We start from the raw sequence: 23,100 nt of genomic DNA, 5'->3' as shown, positions 1-23,100 counted from the left end.
GTTCGGGTCGAAGTACTAACATACTAGTTGTCGATTGTCGCAACATACAACGGTCCCTTCGATTCCACGGAACGAATGGGGCGTTTAACAGGACCTTTTCTCGTTGCTGAACCAGCGAAAATCGTCGCTCCACGTTGGCGTCTTCAAAACTTAACCACGCTCCTCGAACGGTTCCAAGCAGCCGTATTAGACGATCAGTTTTCATAAATTTCTGCACTCTAATGAAAACACATTTCGACAGGCGAATGGTGCAAGTTTTAGTCGCGAATTTCCGCAGGGCCAAGGCGATTGTGTAACGGCCATGTCGGAAGTTCACGCCACCTTCCGGTTCCGTGAGGATGCTGCAGGGAATTTGATCTAATTATTGACGCATTATATCCCTTCCCGGTTGTTTGGAAGATTGCAATCCGGCGGCTGCTGGTGCCTAGCCCTCCATCGGTCCGCTCGGGCGAAACTAGATCGCACGAAAAGTTAAGCTAGCCTTATTGGATTATTTCATTACCAGATTCCTGATTCCCGAGCGCGACAGCCTTTGTGCGAGACAAAACCCCCGGAACAGGACTGCAAGGAGAACGTCGAGTCTGCTCTGCCGGAACGACGGTACCCGGGACGGTAATCAGAATAAATGACACCGTTTAGCGCACGGACCGGAAAATAATGAGGAGCAAGATTCCGGTGAATAATTGATTTTTATCGCCAAACTAACACGCCCAGATCCGGCCTGTCCCGGGTGGTTTGCGTTCATGGCGACATGAGTGGATTTATTTATTTTTTTCTGCGTGCAAGAAGCATTTCTGCTCCACCGGCGCCAAGGTGTGTTGAAAAAAAGGGTTTTTGTTTTTGTGCGGGAGTGAAGTAAAAATTAATTTCCAACAAGGGTTAAGCTCCCTGTTTCCATCGGGGTGAGCCACCAGACGATTACACCGTATCGGTGTCAATCTGTCGCTTTGGTCCCGATGTCTACGGAATATTTAACATCAATTAAACAGATGAGCCTAATAGCCTTCCGGACCTTTGGTCGGATTTTGCATAGCGCACCGTTACTGCTCGCTCTGTTAGCCCGCGGGTCACACTTGCGCCCCCTTCGCCATACGAAACAACATACGTTGCTAATGTAATTGACTTCCCGTCCCGAGGGTCGACGGAGAGAATTGGAATTACAACAGTGCGACAAAAAATCTCTACACAACCGGAACAAAAAACCCATCATCGGTTCATCTCGCAAGGGGAAATCCGAAATCGGTAGGAGTAAAAAAACACACTCACGTACTTGCAGGTTCCAATAAAAGCGACAAATGCACGCCCCTCGAGACCAACAAATCTGTCACCGTGCGGGCATCGTTATCCTTTAGAGCGATCCTCGCGCTCCCTTGCGCTGCGAAATGGAAGATTCCAATAAATTTTCAAATGAATAAATTGCGCGAAAGCTGAAGCAGCACACATGTACCTGCGAGAGAGAGAGAGAGATGCTAACCAGCCGAGAATGCATGGCCACGCTACCCTTACACCCTCAGCCAAAGCGCGAGTCCTTGTAGCCAACAATTGACCTTACGGTTCATCAGTTTTCCCCGCGAATAAAAATCCCGACCAAAATCGCTCGGTTCGGTTTCCTCGGTTCGTTCGCCCTGCATGGCCACATCCCGTCCTGGCCGGTCGTATAAATGTCAATAAGGTATTTAAGGATCAGTTCCTCTCGGTATCGTTTTCCCCCTTGGCATCGGTTAATGGGCAACATTTAAGGGCCCCGAAATAAGATCACCCCATACACGTGGAGTGGTCGTTCCGAAGGGCTCACAAAACCCGCCCGAACGCGGTAATGCGTTTAAATTCGGACGGCCATAACAGACCGGATACATGGTGCCGAGTTGCGAACACGTCCATCTTCCGGTCCATTCAGCTGGAACCGCACGACGCCAGCAGTTAGACCACCATCGCAGCAATCGAGTGGATGAAATCGGGTGCTAAAATCCGACGGTAACATCGCCCGGTGACATCCACCACGACGGTGTCGAGCACTGACAGATGGCCGGCAAGCGAGTCCCGGCTTAAGTGGAACAGATTTCAGCAATGACCGACGATGACGATGATCCGGAGCGCCCTCGCGACCCTAAATGGATCGATTAGCGGAATGAACGAATGGCCAACAGCCGGCCGCATGAATTGACACATTTTCCGCTTCCAAAGGACCTCTCGTTCGAGGGTTGAAACTGCAGCTCTGATGCACCTGTACCGTGCTCGAGACATACTTCACACTCGAACCAACCGGAACACGGATCCTGTGGAATTATCCGGACACTTTTCTTCGCCATTCCCGGGTACTTGAACGCAAGCAATAAACCTTCGCCATCCATAAATCTTGCCCCTCAGCCTCTCTCTCTCTCTCGTGGGGTAAGACCTTTTCCGTTTCCCGAGGTGTGGGTGTAGTTCTGCCGTGGAAAATCCCACCCATCCCTTTCCATCGGTGGTGCAGGTTCATCGACTCAGCAACCCCTACGACCAACCGAAGCCGGGTGACAACTGTTGTAAATGGGTGATAATCACTTAAAAGCCTCGCTCGATCTGTTTTTATTACATCCTTCAACGAGCGTGACAACGCACACACACACACACACACACAAGCACGCTGGTGGCCACCGGCAAGTACATTAGAATGTTTGCCAACCGGCTCATCCCTCTCAGTTCCGGTGCATTACGCGCGCCGACAAATGTGCGTGTGGTGATAAATGCGTTCCAAACTTTCGCAATCTGGCCATTTTCCACCCCTGGCCGGTGGGAGAATCCAATTGCAGTGATGACTTTCGGATGCATCCACCATGCGACGGTGTGGATCGGCTTCTGTGCGCTTCTTGAGCCACCCGGGAAAAGGGATAATGGCCCCCCTCAAAGGGACACACGGGACGGGCTGAAAACCTAAGTGGAATGAATAAATTAGGCACTTATAATAACTGTTATACCCCTTAGAGCCGTGTCCCTGTGGCGTGTCTTCGAACACGGGTGAGCTTTCGAGCGGCTCCGTGCCAAAGAAAAGCGGAAAACCCGTACAAATGCACCCGTCGGCCCAATGGCCAAACAGAGGCTTAGACGTTTTCCTTGCACACGCTTCGTCTCCGTCTCGGGCCGGATGTGATACTTTAGCAAATGGCAATAATATAAATTTGAATAATAGTACATTCCGAGCGCCCGGCCGTCGGGCTGGTGTTGGATTAGCAATATAACAAATCGATCCACCCGGTGCCCGTTTCCCGTGGTGTCGAGCATTAAGCATTAGAGATTTACCCGGCTAGGGTGCGGATAGTTTTCTCCGAATGCGGGAAAGCCCTGTAGCGCACGAAAGTAAAGCGGCTTATACGAAATTGCTGCGTGCGACACAGTGGGGGACAGTTTTCTCTCTAATCCTTTCTCGAAGAACAATTTGTACGCAAATCTATCCGTGCGAGGAGGTTATGCCGCTTTGCGCAATATCTTGCGTGAGTGGGATAATTATTGGGCGGGATAGTTTTCGCTGAATCGTGTTAAAAAGGTCATTAATCGTGGTTACATTTGAACAAAGTTCTACGTACCTACAGCGAGCCAGCGAGATCAACTTAACACCCTATAATTTCCCCCTGAATCGTTAACGTCAGTCAAAGTCAATGCTCCCCGGTTTTTCACGGTTTATCCCGACACCCACGCACTCCCATTCGCGTGAGTCAGCGCTGAAAGAAGCACATAATATGACGCCACCAGATTTATGAACCCACCGACGCGCCCGTGAGTTATTAAAGTCCCATTTAAAGCTCCACCCCGGACTCGTACCGTACTTTAATCTCGCACCACGTTTGCGGCTCGAGTGCGATCGAAAAGTGGCAACATCAAGCGAGCCTGATCCTTTCCGCGAGCTCATCAGCTCAAAGAGATGTACGCCTGCCGACGCCATTCCATCCCTTCAGGACGACAACACCCGAAACCGGGCGACAGCCGTGAGCTATGGCCAAGGAAGCTATTTTGTTTCCACTCCCAGCGCCTAATGCGGGCGGGTATTCGTTCAAGGATCCGTGCCGCCTTGCCTGGGTAGACGGTGGCTCGAAATCTTCGCAAAGGGCGAGGCGCAAACGGCGATGATTAATATCAGGAAAAGCCGCGAAAAGATCCCACCGATGCCCAAATGGCTCCATAGAGTACGCCCCGATTGGGGATTCGCTCATGGGGGGTGGGGGGACGAGCGAGCGCCTGAATTTATGCCAAGGATAATATATCACAAAAGGACTTCTTTGCGCGAAAGGCAACCGGGAACTTGGTGAGGAAATAGTTCGAGTTCGGAGAATTTGGTAGCGACGCAAGGACTTTGCCGACGTCGGGTTTGCTTTATGTAAGAAGGACCAATACTCCCTGGGCCACCGTTACGTCGGGATCGGTAGTGTATTTTCTGAAGCGTATCAAACGCGCTTCCGAACTCGAATGCCGTCGGAATGCACTAGAACAGGATAGCGCAATCGTGACGGTGCCAATCGCCGACGATAAAGCCACCCGTAATCGGCCATTTAGATTGGGAGGGTTGTTTGGAACCGAAACGGAACTGGGTTGTTACTTTGTTTGTAGAGCAAAAAATATGTGTTTTGCATCTTCACTTTTCTGGCAAATTATTCAACAAATATTCCTCAAAGTGCTGAGTGCATCCATTTTTGCAAATACCCCATTGTTACAGAAGGAAGGTTCCCACAGGAGGGAACTACTTTCACTACTACCACCGGCGCTGCTTTTGCAGGTGGTTTATGCGAAATCGTTAGAATATGCTAAGAAACAGCTTGGCAAAGAAACTATGTAGTATGCTTATGCTTTGAAGTATGCTGTAACCGTGAGCAATGCGAGAAACGCGATTGCTGTTGGTAGTAGTTGTGTGTGCAAGAGTCACATACGCACAGCCACACACCATCCCAACGGGGGTTGCTTTAAAACACGCCCACTTTTTGTGTCGTGCTGATTTCACCCGATTCCGAAGGGGGTGGTTGTACGCGAGTCATCAGCTGCAAGCTGCACGTCTAAACGATTGCAGTTTTGACCCACAATTTTCCACCAAAACTGAAGTAAACATGCAATTTTGTGCTTTAGATATGACGAGCGCAGGTTTACGAAGAGTTATAAAACATTTTCATAAAAATATCAGCTCATGAAAATGAAAATTTACGGGCATATGGAATGGAAATTTTCGATTCACTTTATGCACCAGGTGTTAAATCACGTGCTTGTGTAAGTAATTCATATTTTTACCAATAAGTTTAGAGGCGAAAACGTGTGTTAAACTGTCATACGAGCGCATTTCAACATCACAGACTCGTCCAACTAAACGCAGCCCTAGTTCAATTCGATGGCAAAATCGCTCAGACAAAACAAACCAGCCCTTCGGGTTTCAGAGTGAGAGAGCCTGTTCAAATTGGCGGTTGACGAAAAGGGTGCGTAGGGCGCATGCGCCCCTTACAGTCACCGCGCAACCCCACCAGCGAGGGCTCAGGGCAGTATTTCATCGTATCGCACGGAACCACACGGCCCACCTATCAGTTCGATTTTGTTTTGCATCGCACGCGCTTGCCCCGCGTTAACACGGGTTGTGGGTTTTTGTCCCGGTACTACGGAACCCGATAGCTGGCAGGCTCGGGCGTGACACGCTACCAGTGAGCGGAAAAGTCCACTGGAACGCGACGCGGGTGGACAGGACAGGGCAGGACAGGATGTTCGATTTTTCCAGTCGAACGTGGATCCGCAATTTATCGCCGAAACGGAAACATGTGCCGCTCCTTTGAACCAGTTTCGTTTATTTATCGTTTCGGTGGATTCCACCGACGAACGTGTGAATATGTGACGCGTGACGTTGGCCATTTTTCTCGGCACACTTGATTTTCCTTATCGATTGGGGCCAACCTACGCGGATGCAGCAAAGAGTGATAAATGATCGATGTGTGCGAGTGCTAGTGATAAAGTCAGCAAAGTGGGTGCATAGAAAGGTCCTGCAGAAGGACCTTTGAGCTAGTGCCATTTGGTGGTGCTTAAGTGAGGAAAAACTCAACGCCTACTGCGAGCGGCCTACTTTGAGTGGATAACTGGAAACCAAACGAAAAGTGCGATGGAAATGTTAAAGCTTATGATGAACACCGGCGACTATCTGTGCGGGCTTGGAAGTGGTGTGAACAACAATAACAACAACCACACCAGCCACCATAACAATAACAACAACAATATCGTGGATGATATCAAGAAGGATCAGCAGCGCGCCCGCAGTCCGGATTATCGCGTGCCACCGATTAATCTCGACGAATTACCGGAAGTTTTGCTGTGTAAGTGACCCCGGAGGAATATTAATGCGGAAATAAATCAAATGGCTCGATGTCGCTTTTCTTGTTCGTTCTTCATTGAATTACGGTGAACCGATAAAGGACTTCGAAAAGCATTTGCTTCGAACAACAGACACGTGTGAAGCGGGAAAATATGGTGATACAACTGATGTGGTGCTCCTAAAGTAATGTAGTTTCCACAAGTTACATATTCGTTTCGTTTTATGACTTCTGGGAGATAGCAAATATCTACTCTTAATTCGATCGCTAGCTGTTTTACTAAAGTGAGGTCATCATGTACATGTTTTTTGTACAATACATGCTAGTTTAGTAGAAACACGTTTATTAAGTTGTAATTTATACGCTTTTGTGATCCTTTTAATTGAAGTTATATTCAAAATATGCAAGTAAATTTACTTTGTTAGTGATTGTTGGAAGTTATTTCTAGCTTTATTGAGATTTGCATTATATAATGTAAGAATAAATTTAACATTACAATAAGAAGCCTATTACAATAAGTTGGCTAAGTGAAACAATCGCGTGTGAGACCAGGCCAACGTCAGTATTCTAGCGTTATGATTGTACAATGATAATCTTCCATCCAGCGCTCGATATTGAACGGGGATTTTTGGTGGCTTTTCCTTTTACAGCAACCATCCCCAAGTGCGGAGGCTGTCACGAGCTGATCCTAGATCGGTTCATCCTGAAGGTATCCGACCGGACGTGGCACGCCAAATGTCTCCAATGCAGCGAGTGCCGAGTGCAACTAAACGAAAAGTGCTTCGCCCGCAACGGTCAGCTTTTCTGCAAGGACGACTTCTTCAAGTAAGCATTGAACATCACGGCGACCACTCGTAGGAACCTGTCGCCCAGCCGGGCCGTTCGCCCAATCGTGCGGATTGTTTATGTGTTAATCTACGTTTCTCGTCCGCAAACGCATCCTGCCTCCTGCTGGTCCGACAGGCGCTACGGGACAAAGTGTGCTGCATGCGATCTGGGCATCCCACCGACGCAAGTTGTCCGACGGGCGCAGGACAACGTCTACCATCTACAGTGCTTCATGTGTTCGATGTGCTCTCGACAACTCAACACCGGTGACGAGTTCTACCTGATGGAGGACGGCAAACTCATCTGCAAACCGGACTACGAAGCCGCCAAGGCGAAAGGTAACAAGCCAACAGTCAACTGCGTGTCTGGAACGTCTACTTAATCTCCGTTGCCTTGCAGGTTTGTATCTCTCCGATGGTTCCCTGGATGGTGAGTCCTCTAATAAGCGACCACGGACGACCATCACCGCCAAACAGCTTGAGACCCTAAAGAGCGCCTACAACAGCAGCCCTAAACCAGCCCGCCACGTACGAGAGCAGCTGTCGCAGGACACCGGCCTGGACATGCGCGTCGTGCAGGTGTGGTTCCAGAACAGGTAAATCACACACCCGCGTGGTGGAACGTTCAACACACTTCACTAAGCAACTTCTCATCCCACAGGCGAGCGAAAGAAAAGCGCCTCAAAAAGGATGCAGGTCGAACTCGATGGAGCCAGTACTTCCGGTCGATGAAGGGAACTTCCTCGCCTAGCAGACACGAGAAGCTGCTTGACAAGGATGAGCTGAAGATCGATCTGGATAGCTTCAGTCATCACGGTAAGTCTGGGAAGGCTGGTGTCCTGCAGTGACATGATCTTTAGCTCCGAGAACACTGACTGATCGCATGATTTCTCAATCAACAGACCTCAGCAATGATAGCTACAGTACGTCCAACATGGGGCTGGAAGATGGTGCGTCACCACACAGTGCCCGAGGGTCCTACATCCACGGCAGCGGAAGTCCCCCGCCGTACCTCTCCAGCCACTCACCTCCGCCCATGGGTCCCGGCCATCCGTACGGTTCGTACCCGGACAACATCGTCTACACGCCACTAGGTGAGTAAGTATTCCCAATGCCCGTTTGGATCGACTATAGATCGCTAATCGAACATGCGATGTCATGTCTCATCAACCAGGTCAACCACTAAACTCAATGCACCCTGGAACTCGCCCCCCTGGGCTGCACGGTAGCGCAGTGTCGGACCTCAGCAACGATTCTAGTCCCGCGCACGGCTATCCGGATTTCCCGCCGAGTCCCGACTCCTGGCTTGGCGATTGTCCACCACCACCACCAACGCAGACGCAGCTTTCTTCCGGAGCGTCCGGTACGGTCGCCAATCCACCTGCCCAGCAGTCTCAGAACGGAACAGCGGCCCTACACTACTGATGCCGGCGTAAGGCAGCCACCGTGAGGCGCTTCCAGCATCGCAAGTCGCACTAGTTACGAGCAATCATTTCCAGTCACTTCCAGTTTTGCTTTGCCAGGTCGTAGATGGCATTTTGTTTTTCGTTCGTTTCCTTTCTCGCTGTTTTAGCGTTAAGTTAAGCGTAGTCCAAAGTGCCATACGGTGGTCCAGTCCAGGGTATTCAGTTCGTTCCGTTCTGTTCTCTTAGCGTGTTTCGCTTCCAGCACCACCCGAAACAATCAAAGCATGTAGCAGCAGCTGGTCCAGCCCAGTGTATGAGTGTAGAACTAGTCCGAAGGCAAGGAGAATAAGCTTAGGTGGTAGGTTAACTAATCTAAATCACACCCGGTGCTAGTCGTCGTGGACACCGTCAGTTAGAGCGCATGGTGGAACGCGGTGCCACAGCAGATAAAACCCAACACAAAAGACGAGACCCAGTGCGCGGTAGTCCAATCTATACGTAAACGTCCGGCAGGCAGGCAGTGTGCCGGAACTGCAGGTGTCCGGCAGGTGTTAGACAGCAGTCCTTCGTTCCCTTAAACGTTCCATGTGCGTTCCTTAGGGCCCGACCCAAAAGCCAATTAAAACTCCACACGAAAAAGCACGATGCGAGAGATGAAACCAAAAGCCAGAAAAATCAAAATCGATCGATCTTGGGGTGTCGAAGTGAGGATCGAAGATCGCAGCAGGATGGTCAGCATCCTGGCGCAGAATGTACAGTATTGCAGTGGTTGATTCCTTCACACAAGTCGTGCACTCGAAGGCGAACTCAAAGCGAACAGGAACTGTAGGCTCACGACCTCTCGGAATCGGAGGATGCGATAGTCCTGCGTGTAGGCATCTAAACCCCCACATATATATATATATATATACATACACTACAAACTACAGCTACTTACCATTAGAGGTCATCGTAACGTATAAGAAGAACGCGAGGCAAACGAGTGCATCCGGTATCCTATTCAAATGTGTACATATTTATTTAATTTATTGCTAAAAAGAAAACCAAGGGCAAGCCAACATCGTCCGATCCGACGGGCGGAAGTGGATCACGAGAAATACACGGCTCCCGGCGATCTCGAGGGCTCCACAGAGAGCGCCATCGACAGCCGTGCGATTAACACGTTTCCAGTTTGCCGTTGCCGTTGTTCGTTTCCTATCCGAAATCAGCTTCTTTACAGCTCCGTCGTCGCTACACCCCAGTACTGTCGCATACGGCCTCCATCTGGGTCGATCGCGTCCAGTTCCAGTGTGCTGTCGCGCTCGAGGACATTCCCGTTCGAGCCGTACCGGTCCGGAACGGTGGTCAGATCATACTCCAAGTTGTACGGCATGAGTCGCTGCAAGGACCCGAAGTAGGCCGCGTTGGGGCCAGTGTTGATGGGTCGAGGACGACATCCACCAGGTGCTGCGGTCGTGGCTGCGGCCGTGTTGTACTGGATCGGCTTGAAGTAGCTCTGGGAGGAGCTCGGATGGAAGGAACGCGTCGAACCGAACTGCTTCGACAGAAAAGGCGTCGCTCGGGCCGTTGTCATCGTAGCTCCACTATAGCCGCTAACCGTCGATGAGTTCATGCCACTGTCACTCTCGAGCTGTGCCAACTGTGGCGAACTCGTCGAGAGGTTCTTCAACTGCAGCTTCGTCAGGTTGCTTGTCCCAGATCCCGAGGATCCTGCAGAGGAGCTTGTGGCGTGTGAATCAGACGTCCCATTTCCGGTTGCAGCCGTCACCCGCTTTGGGATGAATCCTCGCGAGATGGTGTTGAGCTCTTTGTCGAACAGAAGCTGCGTGTTCTGTTCCAGCATGTACTCCCAGCACTTGAACTGCTCTTCCGACATGGCCGAGTCTGACTCGTCTACGCCGTCCTTTTCCTTTTCTTCCTCGATCTTGGCTCGAACCGCTCGCACGACGCCACCTCGCAGACTACGCCGTTCATTCGCTAGGTAGGCCGTGTTAGGACGTCGACTGACCAAGGATCCTGCAGCACCAGCAACCCGCGGAAGTCCGTGTAGAGTCACCGTCTCGCTGCCACTCGTTTGGTCACTTTGACCACTCGGTGAAGATCGATCACTCCGTCCAGACGGATGTCTCACGAACTGGACAGCAGCTCCCGAGTGACAGCAACTGTTGTTAGTCTCGCAACAACACCCACATTTGCAGAAGCCCGCCATCACACTCGCTCCACCTGAGGCGCCCTGCAACAGAGCCGGCTTCTTGCGGATCGTCTGTCGCAACTCGCGCATCAGAAAGTCCACATCCGTACCGAGGTTGTTGAATCGTACGATCATCACACTAAGGTTCTCCTCGGCACCGTAACTCTGCGCGATATCCTGCACACGCTTGGCCGCCAACAGGATGTTCTCCTCCTTGCGGATCTCCTCCGCAACCGTCTCCATCGTGATGACTTCCCACAGCTTCCGATTACCCAGCACCAGGTACTCATCCGCATCACCCAGCACCACCTCCTGCACTTCCGGATCCGGTACGGTTACGGGAAAATTCGCACTCAAGCCAAGTTTCCTCCCAGGACTGCCTGCGTTCAGCATCACGCAGCGGTTGTGCTTGATCAGCACTGCCGAACTCTCACCGACGGTGGCCACACGCAGGATAAACTTTCGGCCACCGGCCACTGTCTGTGGAATGTAACTCATCGCTTCCGTAGGCAACCGACTCCGAGCGATGTGGCACAGCGTCACATTGACCGCTTCCTGTTGACCACGCTGTTTTAGCTCCCGATGAGCTGACAGAAGCGTATACTTCATGTAGTCGTTTGCTGTCTCCTTCACCGTGCGCTCCTCCAGCAGGATCTTGGGGATCGTCTTCACCAGCAGATTCGGTACGCCATTCCCCGATTCACCATCGAACAGCCCGAAAAGACCCTCGGAATTGCAGAATCCAGGCAGTCGAAGTTGAGCGATGCACAACTTCGGTAGACAACCGCTAGTTTCGGCGAAGCCCACCTTCCAGCAGGGTTCGTAATCCTCGTGCTCCTGGTAGGGCAGTGGAGCCGTGGGTAATGAGGGCCGGTTCTTGCCCGAAACATCCACCAGTGCCATAGGACGTTGCGTCCGGCAAGCTTTCAACTGTTGTGCGTCCACTTGCAACTGCCGATTACCAGATAGATCCAGGAATTGCAGGTTGCGTGGTACCAACGAGACGATGTTCACCTTATCCAGCTGGTTGTGTGCCAGGTCTAGCACCCGCAATGTGATCGTCCGACCGAGACTCGGCACCGTCTGAAGCTGGTTCGAGTGGACACGCAACACCCTCAGATTGGCCATGTTAGCGAGGTTATCCGGCAGATGGCGCAGCTTATTGCCCGACAGCACTAGTTCCTCCAAATCTCCCCAACAGCTGATACACGTCTCTGGCATCGTTGTCAGCAGGTTGTACCCCAGGTGAAGGACACGTAACCGTGGCAAACAGATCAACGAGTCGAGTACGCGATCCGTGAGTGAGTTGTTGGTCGCGTACAATCGCTCGAGGCTGCAACCGGACCCGAATATGATCGGCAGTGTCATGAGCTTGTTGCTGGACACGTTCAGGATCGTCAGCCGCTCACAGGCGATGAAGAAGTTCTCGGGCAAGTCCTCGATGAGGTTACACTGTAGGTACAGCTTCTGGAGTGGTAGTTTGCGCTTCACCATCGGTGGGAAGCTGGCCAACCGGTTGTACGCCAGGTGGAGTGTCTGGATCGTGGCGTGTTCGTTGTTCAACAGATGCTCCGAGATCGTGTGGATCTGGTTGTTGTTCGCGTACAGTGTTCGCAGCTGGTGGCATCCGACCAACCAGTCTGGCAGCTCCTGCAGACAGTTGTAGCTGAGGTCCATGTGCTTCAGGTTGATCGGTGTCGCACGGACAGACAGTTTTGTGAGATCTACAACAGAAAGCACCAAGAGAGGAAATCAGTTGCTACAGATGGATAGGGAAATCATTTCAAGTCCTTACTGTTATTGCCAGCTATCAGTGAGTGGAGATTTCTCCCACTGAGTGTTAGCTCTCGCAAACTGTTCCGACAGCACTGTATCGTTTCCAGCTTATCCAACGCCGACAGGTCCATCACCTCGATCGAGTTTTCACTCACGTCCAGTTGTGTGAGGAGCTGTAGGAAAATAGTAACAAAACTTTATACCTTTCTATTCCTTCGTGTAACTGTACACGTGACTTACTCCATAGTTGCCAAGGATAATGCTGCCCTTTAGCTGATTCCCCCTCAAGTTGACCTTCGTCAACGGAATGTCCGTCTTCTCCTCGCTCTTCTGGGCCGCGTCTCGCAGCTGCGATTGTTGTAGATGTCCATTTCGAAGTGAGTCGTTTCGTTGCTATAAGAAAGGTTGTGATTCAAATTTTGTCTAAAAGTACGGACTGAGAAAAACATTCGACTACGTACAAACAAACTCATCGAACGCATGTTGTTCACCATGAAGGAAGGTATTTGCTCGAGCTGGTTGTAGGCCGCATTCAAAACCCTCAAACTAGCCAATCCTTGCAAACTGTCGGGTAACTCGCGTAGTTCATTCCTTTCGATTGTAAACTCCTCCAAGCTAGATGAGAATATTGTGGAAAAACATTAAAATTGGGATCCATTTCAAGTCTCCGTCATCAATCCATGGAGCCGCCTCAGTTCGATCAGATTGCATCCTTAGCAACCAGTTTCTAGGCGTTTCGAACAAAGTAGCCACTTTCATCACAATCGTGCTTTTCTTTCTGCAACACAATTCCACACTTGACATTTACTCGCGGTGTCTTCGATTTCGTCCGCATTCATGTCAATCAAACGTCTCGGATTTTTTCCTCCTAGCTCTCGATTCCGCAAGATTGAGATGAAGAGAAAAAAAAGAGTCACCACTGTTCACGGTTCGGTGCGCGGGAGTCGTTATGTAAATGAGATAACTATGCTCCCGTATCCCGGAGAAAGAAACCCTCCATTTCACGCCTCACTTACGACCAACTGGCCATATTTATACACGCCACATATGTATGCCGTCTCACGAAGCATTGAAAAACGCGTCTCCCTGTTTCCTTGCCAATAAGCGAGGTGGATTTCACTTTCTTTCCAGCTGGACGGATTGAATCAATCTGCGGCATGGTCACTTAATATCGGTCATAATTTTACAACCGATGCTTGTGTTTTCTGGGCGACGCTAAATCATACCACCATAGGTTTCGAACGATCAGAAAGGGCACGGTAGATCACGAGGCTGGCCCATCCAACGCTCGAGATACTCTTCCCTCGCAGATCGGTTTCAATCAATGCTGATTCGCTCTCGTGACCATAAACAATAGATCCCCCGTCGTCTCGTGTCCGTCCTACGTTGGAAAAGTTCTTCTGTCCTTATGTGCCTTTGCGACTAAAGGTAATTTAACCAAAAAAAAAAGAGCCAGCTACACAAACCGTACCGTTGGGGTTGCTGTAACGAACGAAGCCAATACCATTCGGCAAAGCAACGTCCAACCCACGCACCCGGGAAATTCCGTCTTCGTCGGTGCAGCAAAGGTGTGTACGTTGCAACGTTGGAAAGGCCACCGTCTGCACGAGTGCTCCCACTCTTCGAGGTGATTTTCCGCTGGCAGTTTTTCGCTTATGTGATGTGAGGGCCGCGTTTGTCTGCATTGGGGTGGTATTTGGTTTTCATGAACCGTTCTCCTTTCTTCGAACATTACTCAACGTGCCGTAAATTCGTGAATCCGCCCGTTCGATTCCATCGCGCGATGGTGCCCTCTCTTTTGGTTGACCTGGGGTGGTGGGTGTATCCGAGCTGTAAGGGCGTCGTAGGAGCACATTTTTACATACGTAATGTAGGTCAGCAGATGCCACAAACTCATGAGACTTATCCACCGACATCGCATTAGGATCGACCATAGTCAACACCTCCATATCAGGTTCGACTAAGTGTTCCTCAAACTCAAAACAAGGAGTCAGCACACTGTGACTAATGAATTCCGCCCCTATGCTGCCTTCAGCCATTTGTTCGTCTACTGACCAACAAGTTTTCATACAAAGTCCAGCATTATCGGACCGATCGTAGCGTAGCTTAACGCACTCTCGCAAAAGTACTTTGTGTTGGTTTTTTTTGGCTAGAAGATTTTTCTTTAAATTCAAACCGCTTGAACGAATAGTTACTTTTGATTCGATACGCAGAATGAGCTCAGGGAAACAAAAAAAAAACGCTCTCTACACCCCACGACATTATTCACCATTTCGTTAAAATATTCAACCGTTGTCATAAACATGTCCATAAGCCATCGCAAAGGCAGTAAAAACGACATCATCACCGACCATTACGGGCGGAAAGTGCAATTAGAAAACGAAATCTTCCTCCATCTTGTGTGTGTGAGGCGTTTGGCCATTCGCCAAACGATTTCTCGCATTGATGAAGCACTACCAGAGCGAGTTTCCCTTTCTCCATTCGACGTAGTGGCCTTCATCTTTCTTATCCTCTCCTTATCGGTTCGTTTTGGTTTTGAAATAACCTACCTCGTCACGCCGGGTGTTCCTTTCAACTAGGACCCCAAGATCGCGGGTTCGAGCGGTATTGCGTGTTAATTGCAGGTAACGCACGCTGTTAGAACTGTTCACGGTGCTTACTTAAACCAACAATAAATCACGCTTTTTGAAAGGGGTACGCTCATATGCTAAGGATAGCTTGAAAAGCACACTCCCCGCTTCGTCGGGCATTGAAATCATTCGAACCGTCCATTGCACAATTACCGCTCACTGGCCACAAAACAATCGAAGGTCCGACACATGTGCTGGCGCGAAAACGAATCTCCCACCACCCAGAGGAGTCTCTGCTCCGGTGGTCAATAAACTATCAACGTTTAAAAATCTTCACGCTCATACGGCAGCGGATGTTTCGAAATTCACACCTCGTTTTTTCGGTTCCGTGCGCATTTCACTCCAGCGCACGCTGAGATTGCAACATGGCGGCCAGCATCCTATGCCAACGGTCAACCGATGCGAAGGGTTTTCGCTTTCTTTAGCGTTTTAGCCCTTTTTATAAGCTTCACTCTTACGTTCGGTTCACAGAAACACAGAATTTTGGCAGAATCTTTGTCACTGGCACTCTGTACAATATTAAAACTCTCAAATCCAAAACACAATCACTGAAACTAGTGCCGCTTTATGAGTGCATGGTACGGACACGAAAATACCTCCATCGTGGGGTACACTTCGGACAAAACTAAACACAGGCTAGTTAAAGTACAGCACCAACGTGGGCCCGTTCACGAATGGCTAACTCTCCCAACTACGCACTAGCGCGGGCGGCCACTAGGAATAAAAAATACAGCTCCTCGCTGGGCGTCGGTAGCGTCTCGTTTGACTCCTCGAGCTCCATTGGCCCGTACACTAGGCACCGAGTGAAACTGAACCGTTGCCGTGTGCCGCTTTCAAGCTTGACCTACGAAGACCTGCTGCTTGCCGTTGTCTGTACCATCCACCAACTCTCTCGCGCGCAAACACACACTTACTTGGCTAAGGAATGGTGGATTTTATGGGGGATGACTTTGCGGAGCTGTTGCCCGACCATCTTCTCCGTCGTATGTTAGTGACTAATTTTAAGTATCCGCTTGAGTGCGCACCCACCGGAAGTTCGCATTCGGCACAGCCCAGAACAGAACCAACCTTACGAACGGCAGCCGGCTTAAACAAAAAATGATGTCACATTCGCGGAATGATCGTGGACGCACCCGGTAGGACTAGTGAGTCTTTTTTTTGTGAGTCCTCATCTCAGACAACGATCACTTTTGACTGGCAGCACACAAGAACGCATCCTACAACGCCATCGAAGACCACGAGCTACCGTTGATAGGTCACGACAAGTGTGCTGAAGGTTCCTCATGCAGAACCGTGGTACCTTCGCGCATGCATGCGTAATTAATTCATTTGCCATTAAGGTGCCCTGGTACCGCACTAGCCTTGGAATCGACACTTGGCTGCTGCGGCATGTGTCGTTTGAATACTCTGCCTTGGATGGAAAAGATTTTTTGTCCATACCGTGGATTTCCTTTGTTTAGTCCAAAGGAATATCGCAGCTGACTCGTGCCATTGCGTCGTTTCGATTTGTTCTTCAAGAAATAATTAAACGAGTTTGCCACATGATTTGTAACAGGATGGAGAAGCGCCATAAATGCAACTGCAACTTAACATACTTTTTGAATGTGTTATACGTAGAACAGTACAACACTGCGCTTTTTTAAGATGAACTCAAAATGAATGCATCATGAACGTGAGCTAATCATCAAAATGAACCATAAGTAAACGCTTCAGCAAAGGAGCGACAAAGACGGCACATTATGTCGCTGCTTTCCCAAAACGAACTGCGATTCATACTAAATGACACCAAGCGTCAACGTTCATCTGGTGTGTTCATCAGCCATGTTCATCTGTCAGTATCGGACAGCGAAAATTTGAAATCGACCGTTGCACATCGTTACAAACGTGACTTAAATTAAACCAGGCTTATTAACAGCTAAAACTTTGAACGTGTTTGTTTTAACGAACAATAACCCTCTCTGATAACTACCTAAAATTATCAGCTAGAAAATAATACTTACTTCTTGAGTGCGCCTATATTGTCGGGCAGTTTACGAATCTCATTTTCGCTCAAATCTAACAACCGCAAGCTTCGCAAATTGAACAGACTGTCTGGGAAATCCTTCAGTGCGTTCCCATTCAAACGCAATACTTTGAGATACGTAAATTGACCCAACGCTCGGAGGGCTATTTCCTGCAGTTTATTGCGGCCGGCAAGCAGCTCCTCGACGGATGCCGGAGCTTGAAGGAACACATCCGGTATCTGCTGCAAGCCTGAGTCATCCAGATCCAACCGCTGACTGGTGCTGCGGTCTGGTTCGTCCTAAAAAACGGAATCTAATCAACACTTCTGGTACACTTGAGTATTTCACAAGCTTCAACCACTATTTATTATTTCCACCACCAAGAAAGCACCACATAAGCACACCATAAATCTTCAACTCTAACGAAACTAACGTTAAATCGACCATGAAATCGACAGCCATCCGTTCCATCGATGTGCCCAGCACCGTCCGGGATGTGATCGAGCTTATCGAACTCAATTTCCAGCGAGTCCAGCTCGATCGTTTCCATATCGGAAAATGTGACGCGACTTTTGTTCGACTTTAAGCTGGACGTCCCATCGCCCATCGTTTTAATGATGCACTTGCCCAGCACCATAGCTCGGTTCTAAGCTTCCACAGCACTATTTCTTCTCGAGTCACGATCACACCGACGAGCCCACAGGCAACACGTACTACTCCACCTAACGCCCGTTGGCAACTGGACTAGAACACCGACCTCACCGACTTCAAAATGGTCCACCGGGAGCAGTACGCTGGGCGCCACGCTTTTCGCCCAAGTAGTACACAGATGGCACGAGCGACACAAGCGACGAAGCCGCACACTTAAGTGTACGGTACACGTGATTACATAAAATTATTTGGCCCAGACGCCGGGATAGTTTCGCTGCTTAACGATTGGTGACTAGCAAGTTTTCCGAGCCGAGCCCTTTTGCCTCCCTTGAGGGCCTCCCACCTGGACGACTTGGTGCTACTGGAACCGCGTGCGCACACGAACAATTCCGGCCCAGTTGTTTCAACGTATCGCACGTGCCAGCGCCATTTAGCCGATGTCATCCTACTCTGAATGTGCCGGTTTGTTGACTCCCTGCGAACGAACAGAACTGGTGGTGTGGCGTGGTGTGTTTGTGAACAACCGGAAACGGCTCTCGTGACTTCCGATGCATTTGCATGCACCAGGATGACCAATTTGGGAGGAACCTCTTAGAGAGTTAGAGACAATTTGGGGTTGATTTTGTAACAAGCAACAACTTAAACAACTGGCCCATTTGAATGGATGAGCGTGCGTGCTTACTTCATCCCACCGAACGAGCAACTTATGTCCGCATCTCATATATGTATGGATTTTGTAACCGTAGCTCCTAATTAGTGCAGCATGCATGAGCTATGTGCTACGGTGCTTTGAGCAGCAGCGCCACCGAGGCCGAACCACCGGTAAAGAAAAGGAAATTTCACTCATTTCTCCACCCACCTCGAGCGTGCGTGGTCACCCTTACGACACATTCGCGAGCCGACATCAAATCTACGCGTTTGATTTAAACATCCCGGACGCCCTCGCAGCTTGGCGGCAAATTAAATTTCCTTGCGGGAAGCGAAAACCTCCTCCGCCATTGATGACATTTTTTAATTAATTGTTTTAACTAACGTCCTTACGCAACCACCGGTGCGCTTCGTTGCCGTCTCGTTCGCGTCTCGTTCATTTTGCGACACCACGCGTGTACTACAAGCAAAGACATCAATCTACATTTGTCAGATTTGTCAATCACGTGACGAACGCCGCACGGTGACAAGCGCATTGACGTGCTAAGCCTGCGCTCGAGGATTGCGCAGAAAATAAAATGTTTGGGCGTACTCGAGCCGACACCAAACTGACGCCACCACAAAGCGCACGGGCACTTGACGGTGGAGTTATTTAATTTATGACGCGCCGTTGGAATGTTTCGGAACCACCGACGCAACCGACGGCGGTTTGGGTCCTCAGTCAAAGAAACACCCCAAACCGACCGAAGGACGATGGACGTATCGTGTGGTTCGCATCTTATGACACAATCCCATCGACCGCAGGGTGGACCCCTAGTTGTCACGCTTCGTGGCGTGTGGCTTTTCCTTTACGCTGGAAAACCTCAGAAACACCGTCTGGTGAGTGAAAGAGAAATGCCACATGGGGCTAAGCTGTTGACTCATTTCCATTTCCGCTACGAGTTGCTTCCCCTTCGAATTAGGATTTTTTGTCTTGTTTAAATCCTGCACCACCGAATTTGCGGCCTCTTTCCTTTGTCCGTCAGGTCCGTCGCGATCATATTTGGTTGGTTGGAGTTGGGTAAGTTTTACTTTCGTTGCGGAACAAGGTGGAAAATCGGTCCTGCTTCTTCACGCGGAAGCCACCGACGATCAGTGCGTTGAAAGATCAACCATACGCGATCTTCATCATCATCATCATCATCATCATCATCGTAGTCATCATACGAAGGGTGCAAACGTCACGGTTCAGGACCAAGTGGAACTTGGTGGCTCGGGAAGCTCCGAAGCGTATCTAACGCTATTTACCTGTTGCCAACGGTTTGGAGGGTGCTTTTTTCGTACGTTTTAACGACGGCCTATCATCCCACGAGGTACCGTACTGGCTTGGCGCTAGTGACTCACATGATGCTCACGAGCAGAAAATAGGTTTTTCCTTTGTTTGTGCTTCCTCGGTTTATGCGGCTGCGATTGGTTTTATGCTCCCGCGCGCGGATTTGCAGTTAAATATTTCAATTTGTGCAAAATGGTGCCCCGTATGTTGCGCGTATGCGTTTGCGTTTTCAATTAAAGGTTAACAACCGAAAACGGACAATGTTAGTTTAATTTATTTAATTAGGAATCGTTTCGAGGGCATTTTGCTTTCGAACGCAATTCAATATGAATATAATAGATTCAGAAACCTAAGTGGTAGCCTGCCGTGAAACATCCTACATGCTTGTTAACAAGACTCCAGTAATACTGTCCATGTTGCCTTCTTGTTTCTAAAAACGGCACCACGTTGTTATCACTTCCAGACCTCGGTCCATTAAGTAGAATAAAACCGACAAAAAAATCTAGCCTCCTTGCACGTCGAAGAAAATTAAACCTCTTTTTACCGTTCTACCGCGAGCAATGCAATCAATTTGTGTTGCAAATAATTGAACCAACCACCGATTGCTCAACGCAAAGAGAAGCGCACAAGCTGAACGTGATCAAACAAAGCCCTCCATCGGAGTTCCCGGTCGCGGTGCAACGATGCATTCGAGCGCAGTGAAATCGTACGGACCTCCTCCCTTCACGTGCGTTCTTGCGAGGAAGATTGCGTCGTGTGTTTTCGAGGTTTTAGTGCACGCTTTATATACGAAACCCAGGCGCGATCGTACGCCGAATGTCCATCGATCCGAAACGCACGGAAACGACCAACTCGATGCACTTTGCTCAACCCGACCTTCCCACCAAGAATTCATTCGAGCCCGTCTCGTGTTGGGCTCATCTTCACTTGAGAGAAAGCAAACCCCCGATAGCAGGTGGTCCGGAACGAAACCCCAAACCTTTCGGGATGGAACGGAACTTACCATCGACAACCAGATGCTCCACTGGTCACGCTCCCAAGACTCACGGAAGCCCAGAAACAGCACCGTGTCACGATCTATCGCCGTCACCGCCGACGCTGATGATCCAGGATATACACCAGCAGCTCCTGAGAACTCGCCGAACTCCACACTGACAATCGATGACGCTCGATCGAGGCTATCCCTGGCGCTAGATGAACTTCCACACTTGGGGACGATCTTAATCACCAGTCGATTGTCACAAGGCGCGTGTTCGAACACATTTGCACCCGCCAACTCGTACACTTCCGGTGGAATCGCGGAAGTTCCTGCCAAATGAAGAGAGAGAGAGAGAACTGTCAGTCACAGCTGTCACTAGCGCCACGTGCCAATGAACACTTACCCTGGAAGAGGATCAACTTGCTTCCTACGATGGCTAGATGGCGCCGGCGCCATTGCGGGAACATGGAACCCTTCAACACCTCGACCATGCCCGATCGCAGCACACCCTTACACATCGGAATCTCAGCCGGTCCGATATGGAACCGGATCAGGTGCTTCAACTCCGGATCGATGCCAAGCCGGGCCCGACGCGACTCATCAAAGTAACCGAGCGACTTCAAGAACTCCTCCTGCACCAACAGCGGATACTCGTTTTCCTCCAACCGTCTCGTGCGACCTCCACCGATTTGGACCTACGATCGCGAAAGAAAGCGCGATCAATGGAGAGCAAAGAGGTGCAGATAATTTCATACACTTTACGACCGGAGAAATGCATCGCCTCATGCGAAAGAGAGATGCTGTCACTTGGAAGTGCAGTGGAAACGATGGGCGTAGAAGCAGTTTCACTTTTACTACGCGGTTGTAATCGAGGAAGAACTAACGACGGGAGGCAGTAGAAGGTGAGCTTCAAGAGCACAACGTTCATTGTGCTGTCAAGCGACCATTGCATTGATCGCAATCAGGTCCGTCTGGGTGCATTTCCTTGACGAACTAACGATCACGCTCGTGGCATCGTTAGCTTCGAAATCGAAAAGGTTTCGGTTACGTAGCGCGGTTGTCAAAAAGCGCAACCGAGCTGATATGATGTTCGTGTCTTCCCGTGTTTAACAGGCGCTTGCGCAATCCAATTTGATCTGCCATTGCGGCCTCCACCTGCGAACATCTGATTTAATTTGTCAGATTTCATAAGCAACGATCATGGGCGCCATTCGTGCCCATAAATAGCTCATACTGCACCGGACCTAAACCGAAACACAATCAATCGCTAATCGCGTAAACATCTGCTAATTATAGTCGCGCTTTTGGAGGTAATTAACCGCTAAATAGCACGCTCTCACAACCGTTCACGCTCGTTTGCCTGCCATTCTACCTTCTTTTGCAGGTGATTCCCACGATAAGCGACAGATTCCGGCGATTGTCGACCTCGCGATAAGTTCTAAATAGCACGTTTGCACTGTGGATGTTCACGGAACAAGCGACAAGGTAACCGCCACGTAAAACGACGTCTTTGAAGGAGTCGGAAAAGAATGTTGAATGAGCGAGTTGAGGGTGAATGGCCTTCGCGATGATCACTTCACTCTCTGCAATTCTTCCACCGAGACCGCGTTGAAATTATTATACGAACGCACCGAGCAACCAATCAATCAGCTCGACGAAAGGGATGTCGACCTGCCGTCAACTCATTAGAGATTCCAACCACTCCTTCTGGTGGGCAAAAACCATCGTCCCATCACTGCGACACTTTCACCACGCGAGTGCATCTGCAATCCGGGTGCATTCCTGTCGGCACCCCAACGCGTGAAGCTTACCCAGAGCGTGTAGTCTCCCGGCAGGTTCATGTCTTTGACCACATCCAACGTAGTAGCCGTCGTGACGACGTGTATCATACGGCTCCGATCGTCGGCACTGATCTCGCTACGATCCGGTCCACAGTAGATCCTCAACCAACCGCTCGTATTCCACAGCAGCGACATCTTTGACAGCATCAGGTTGACCGGCTTTCCGATGATGACCCCGGACGAGCTTGGGCAGGATGTCTCCCCAGGACGACCATTCGCTTCCGCCAGTCTGTATGCACACTTCCCATCACTCTCACCAACATTGACCGTCCACTTGGCCGTTGGTGTGTCAACTTCATCAGCACGTTCTAGCGCCCCTGGTAAGCGATTATTATTGCCATCACTGTCTCCCGGGTTGGGTTCGTCGTAACTGATGTCGGCACTGACGATCGATAACTTGCCGGCACTTGGGAATCGCGATATGGAGCCACGTGGTGTGCGTGGTTTGTACGTGCGTAAGATCGATCCCATTCCAAGGCCTCCACTAGCACCAGTTGCCACCCCGATGGGTGTGCTCGTGCTCACCACCAT

At 50.0% G+C, this 23,100-nt stretch overlaps 2 protein-coding genes across 2 annotated transcripts in view; one reads left to right on the top strand and one right to left on the bottom strand.

Annotated features, from left to right (window-relative positions):
* LOC128727820 (LIM/homeobox protein Lhx3) overlaps positions 1-8,557 on the top strand; it is a 32,759-nt gene extending 24,202 nt beyond the window's left edge. The window contains exons 2-7 of the mRNA XM_053821763.1: positions 6,956-7,130; positions 7,269-7,471; positions 7,533-7,728; positions 7,794-7,948; positions 8,035-8,226; positions 8,307-8,557. Of these exons, the coding sequence (XP_053677738.1) occupies positions 6,956-7,130; positions 7,269-7,471; positions 7,533-7,728; positions 7,794-7,948; positions 8,035-8,226; positions 8,307-8,557 (1,172 nt within the window). The remainder of the gene's footprint in view (positions 1-6,955; positions 7,131-7,268; positions 7,472-7,532; positions 7,729-7,793; positions 7,949-8,034; positions 8,227-8,306) is intronic.
* A 1,194-nt stretch (positions 8,558-9,751) lies between these two features.
* Positions 9,752-23,100, bottom strand: LOC128726372 (protein phosphatase PHLPP-like protein). The gene is made up of 8 exons (XM_053820177.1): positions 22,540-23,100; positions 21,132-21,423; positions 20,753-21,057; positions 17,136-17,437; positions 12,967-13,120; positions 12,746-12,898; positions 12,525-12,678; positions 9,752-12,453 (listed from the first exon to the last, which is right to left on the bottom strand). Exons 1-8 carry the CDS (start codon positions 23,098-23,100, stop codon positions 9,752-9,754), a joined length of 4,623 nt encoding a protein of 1,540 aa, XP_053676152.1.

Source organism: Anopheles nili, chromosome 3, assembly GCF_943737925.1.
Source record: "Anopheles nili chromosome 3, idAnoNiliSN_F5_01, whole genome shotgun sequence".
Lineage (NCBI taxonomy): Eukaryota > Metazoa > Arthropoda > Insecta > Diptera > Culicidae > Anopheles > Anopheles nili.
The sequence above is the reverse complement of the archived record's forward strand: the minus strand, read 5'-3'. Positions and strand labels throughout refer to the sequence as shown.

What these genes read in the sequence shown, in the direction of transcription:
- LOC128726372 (XM_053820177.1), bottom strand. Translation starts at nt 23,100, where the DNA reads ATGGTGGTGAGCACGAGCACACCCATCGGGGTGGCAACTGGTGCTAGT. An exon ending in GGAGCATCTGGTTGTCGATG is followed by an intron (nt 17,438 to 20,752) that starts GTAAGTTCCGTT and finishes TCCGTTTTTTAG; the next exon opens with GACGAACCAGACCGCAGCAC. An exon ending in TTATCCTTGGCAACTATGGA is followed by an intron (nt 12,679 to 12,745) that starts GTAAGTCACGTG and finishes ATTTTCCTACAG; the next exon opens with CTCCTCACACAACTGGACGT.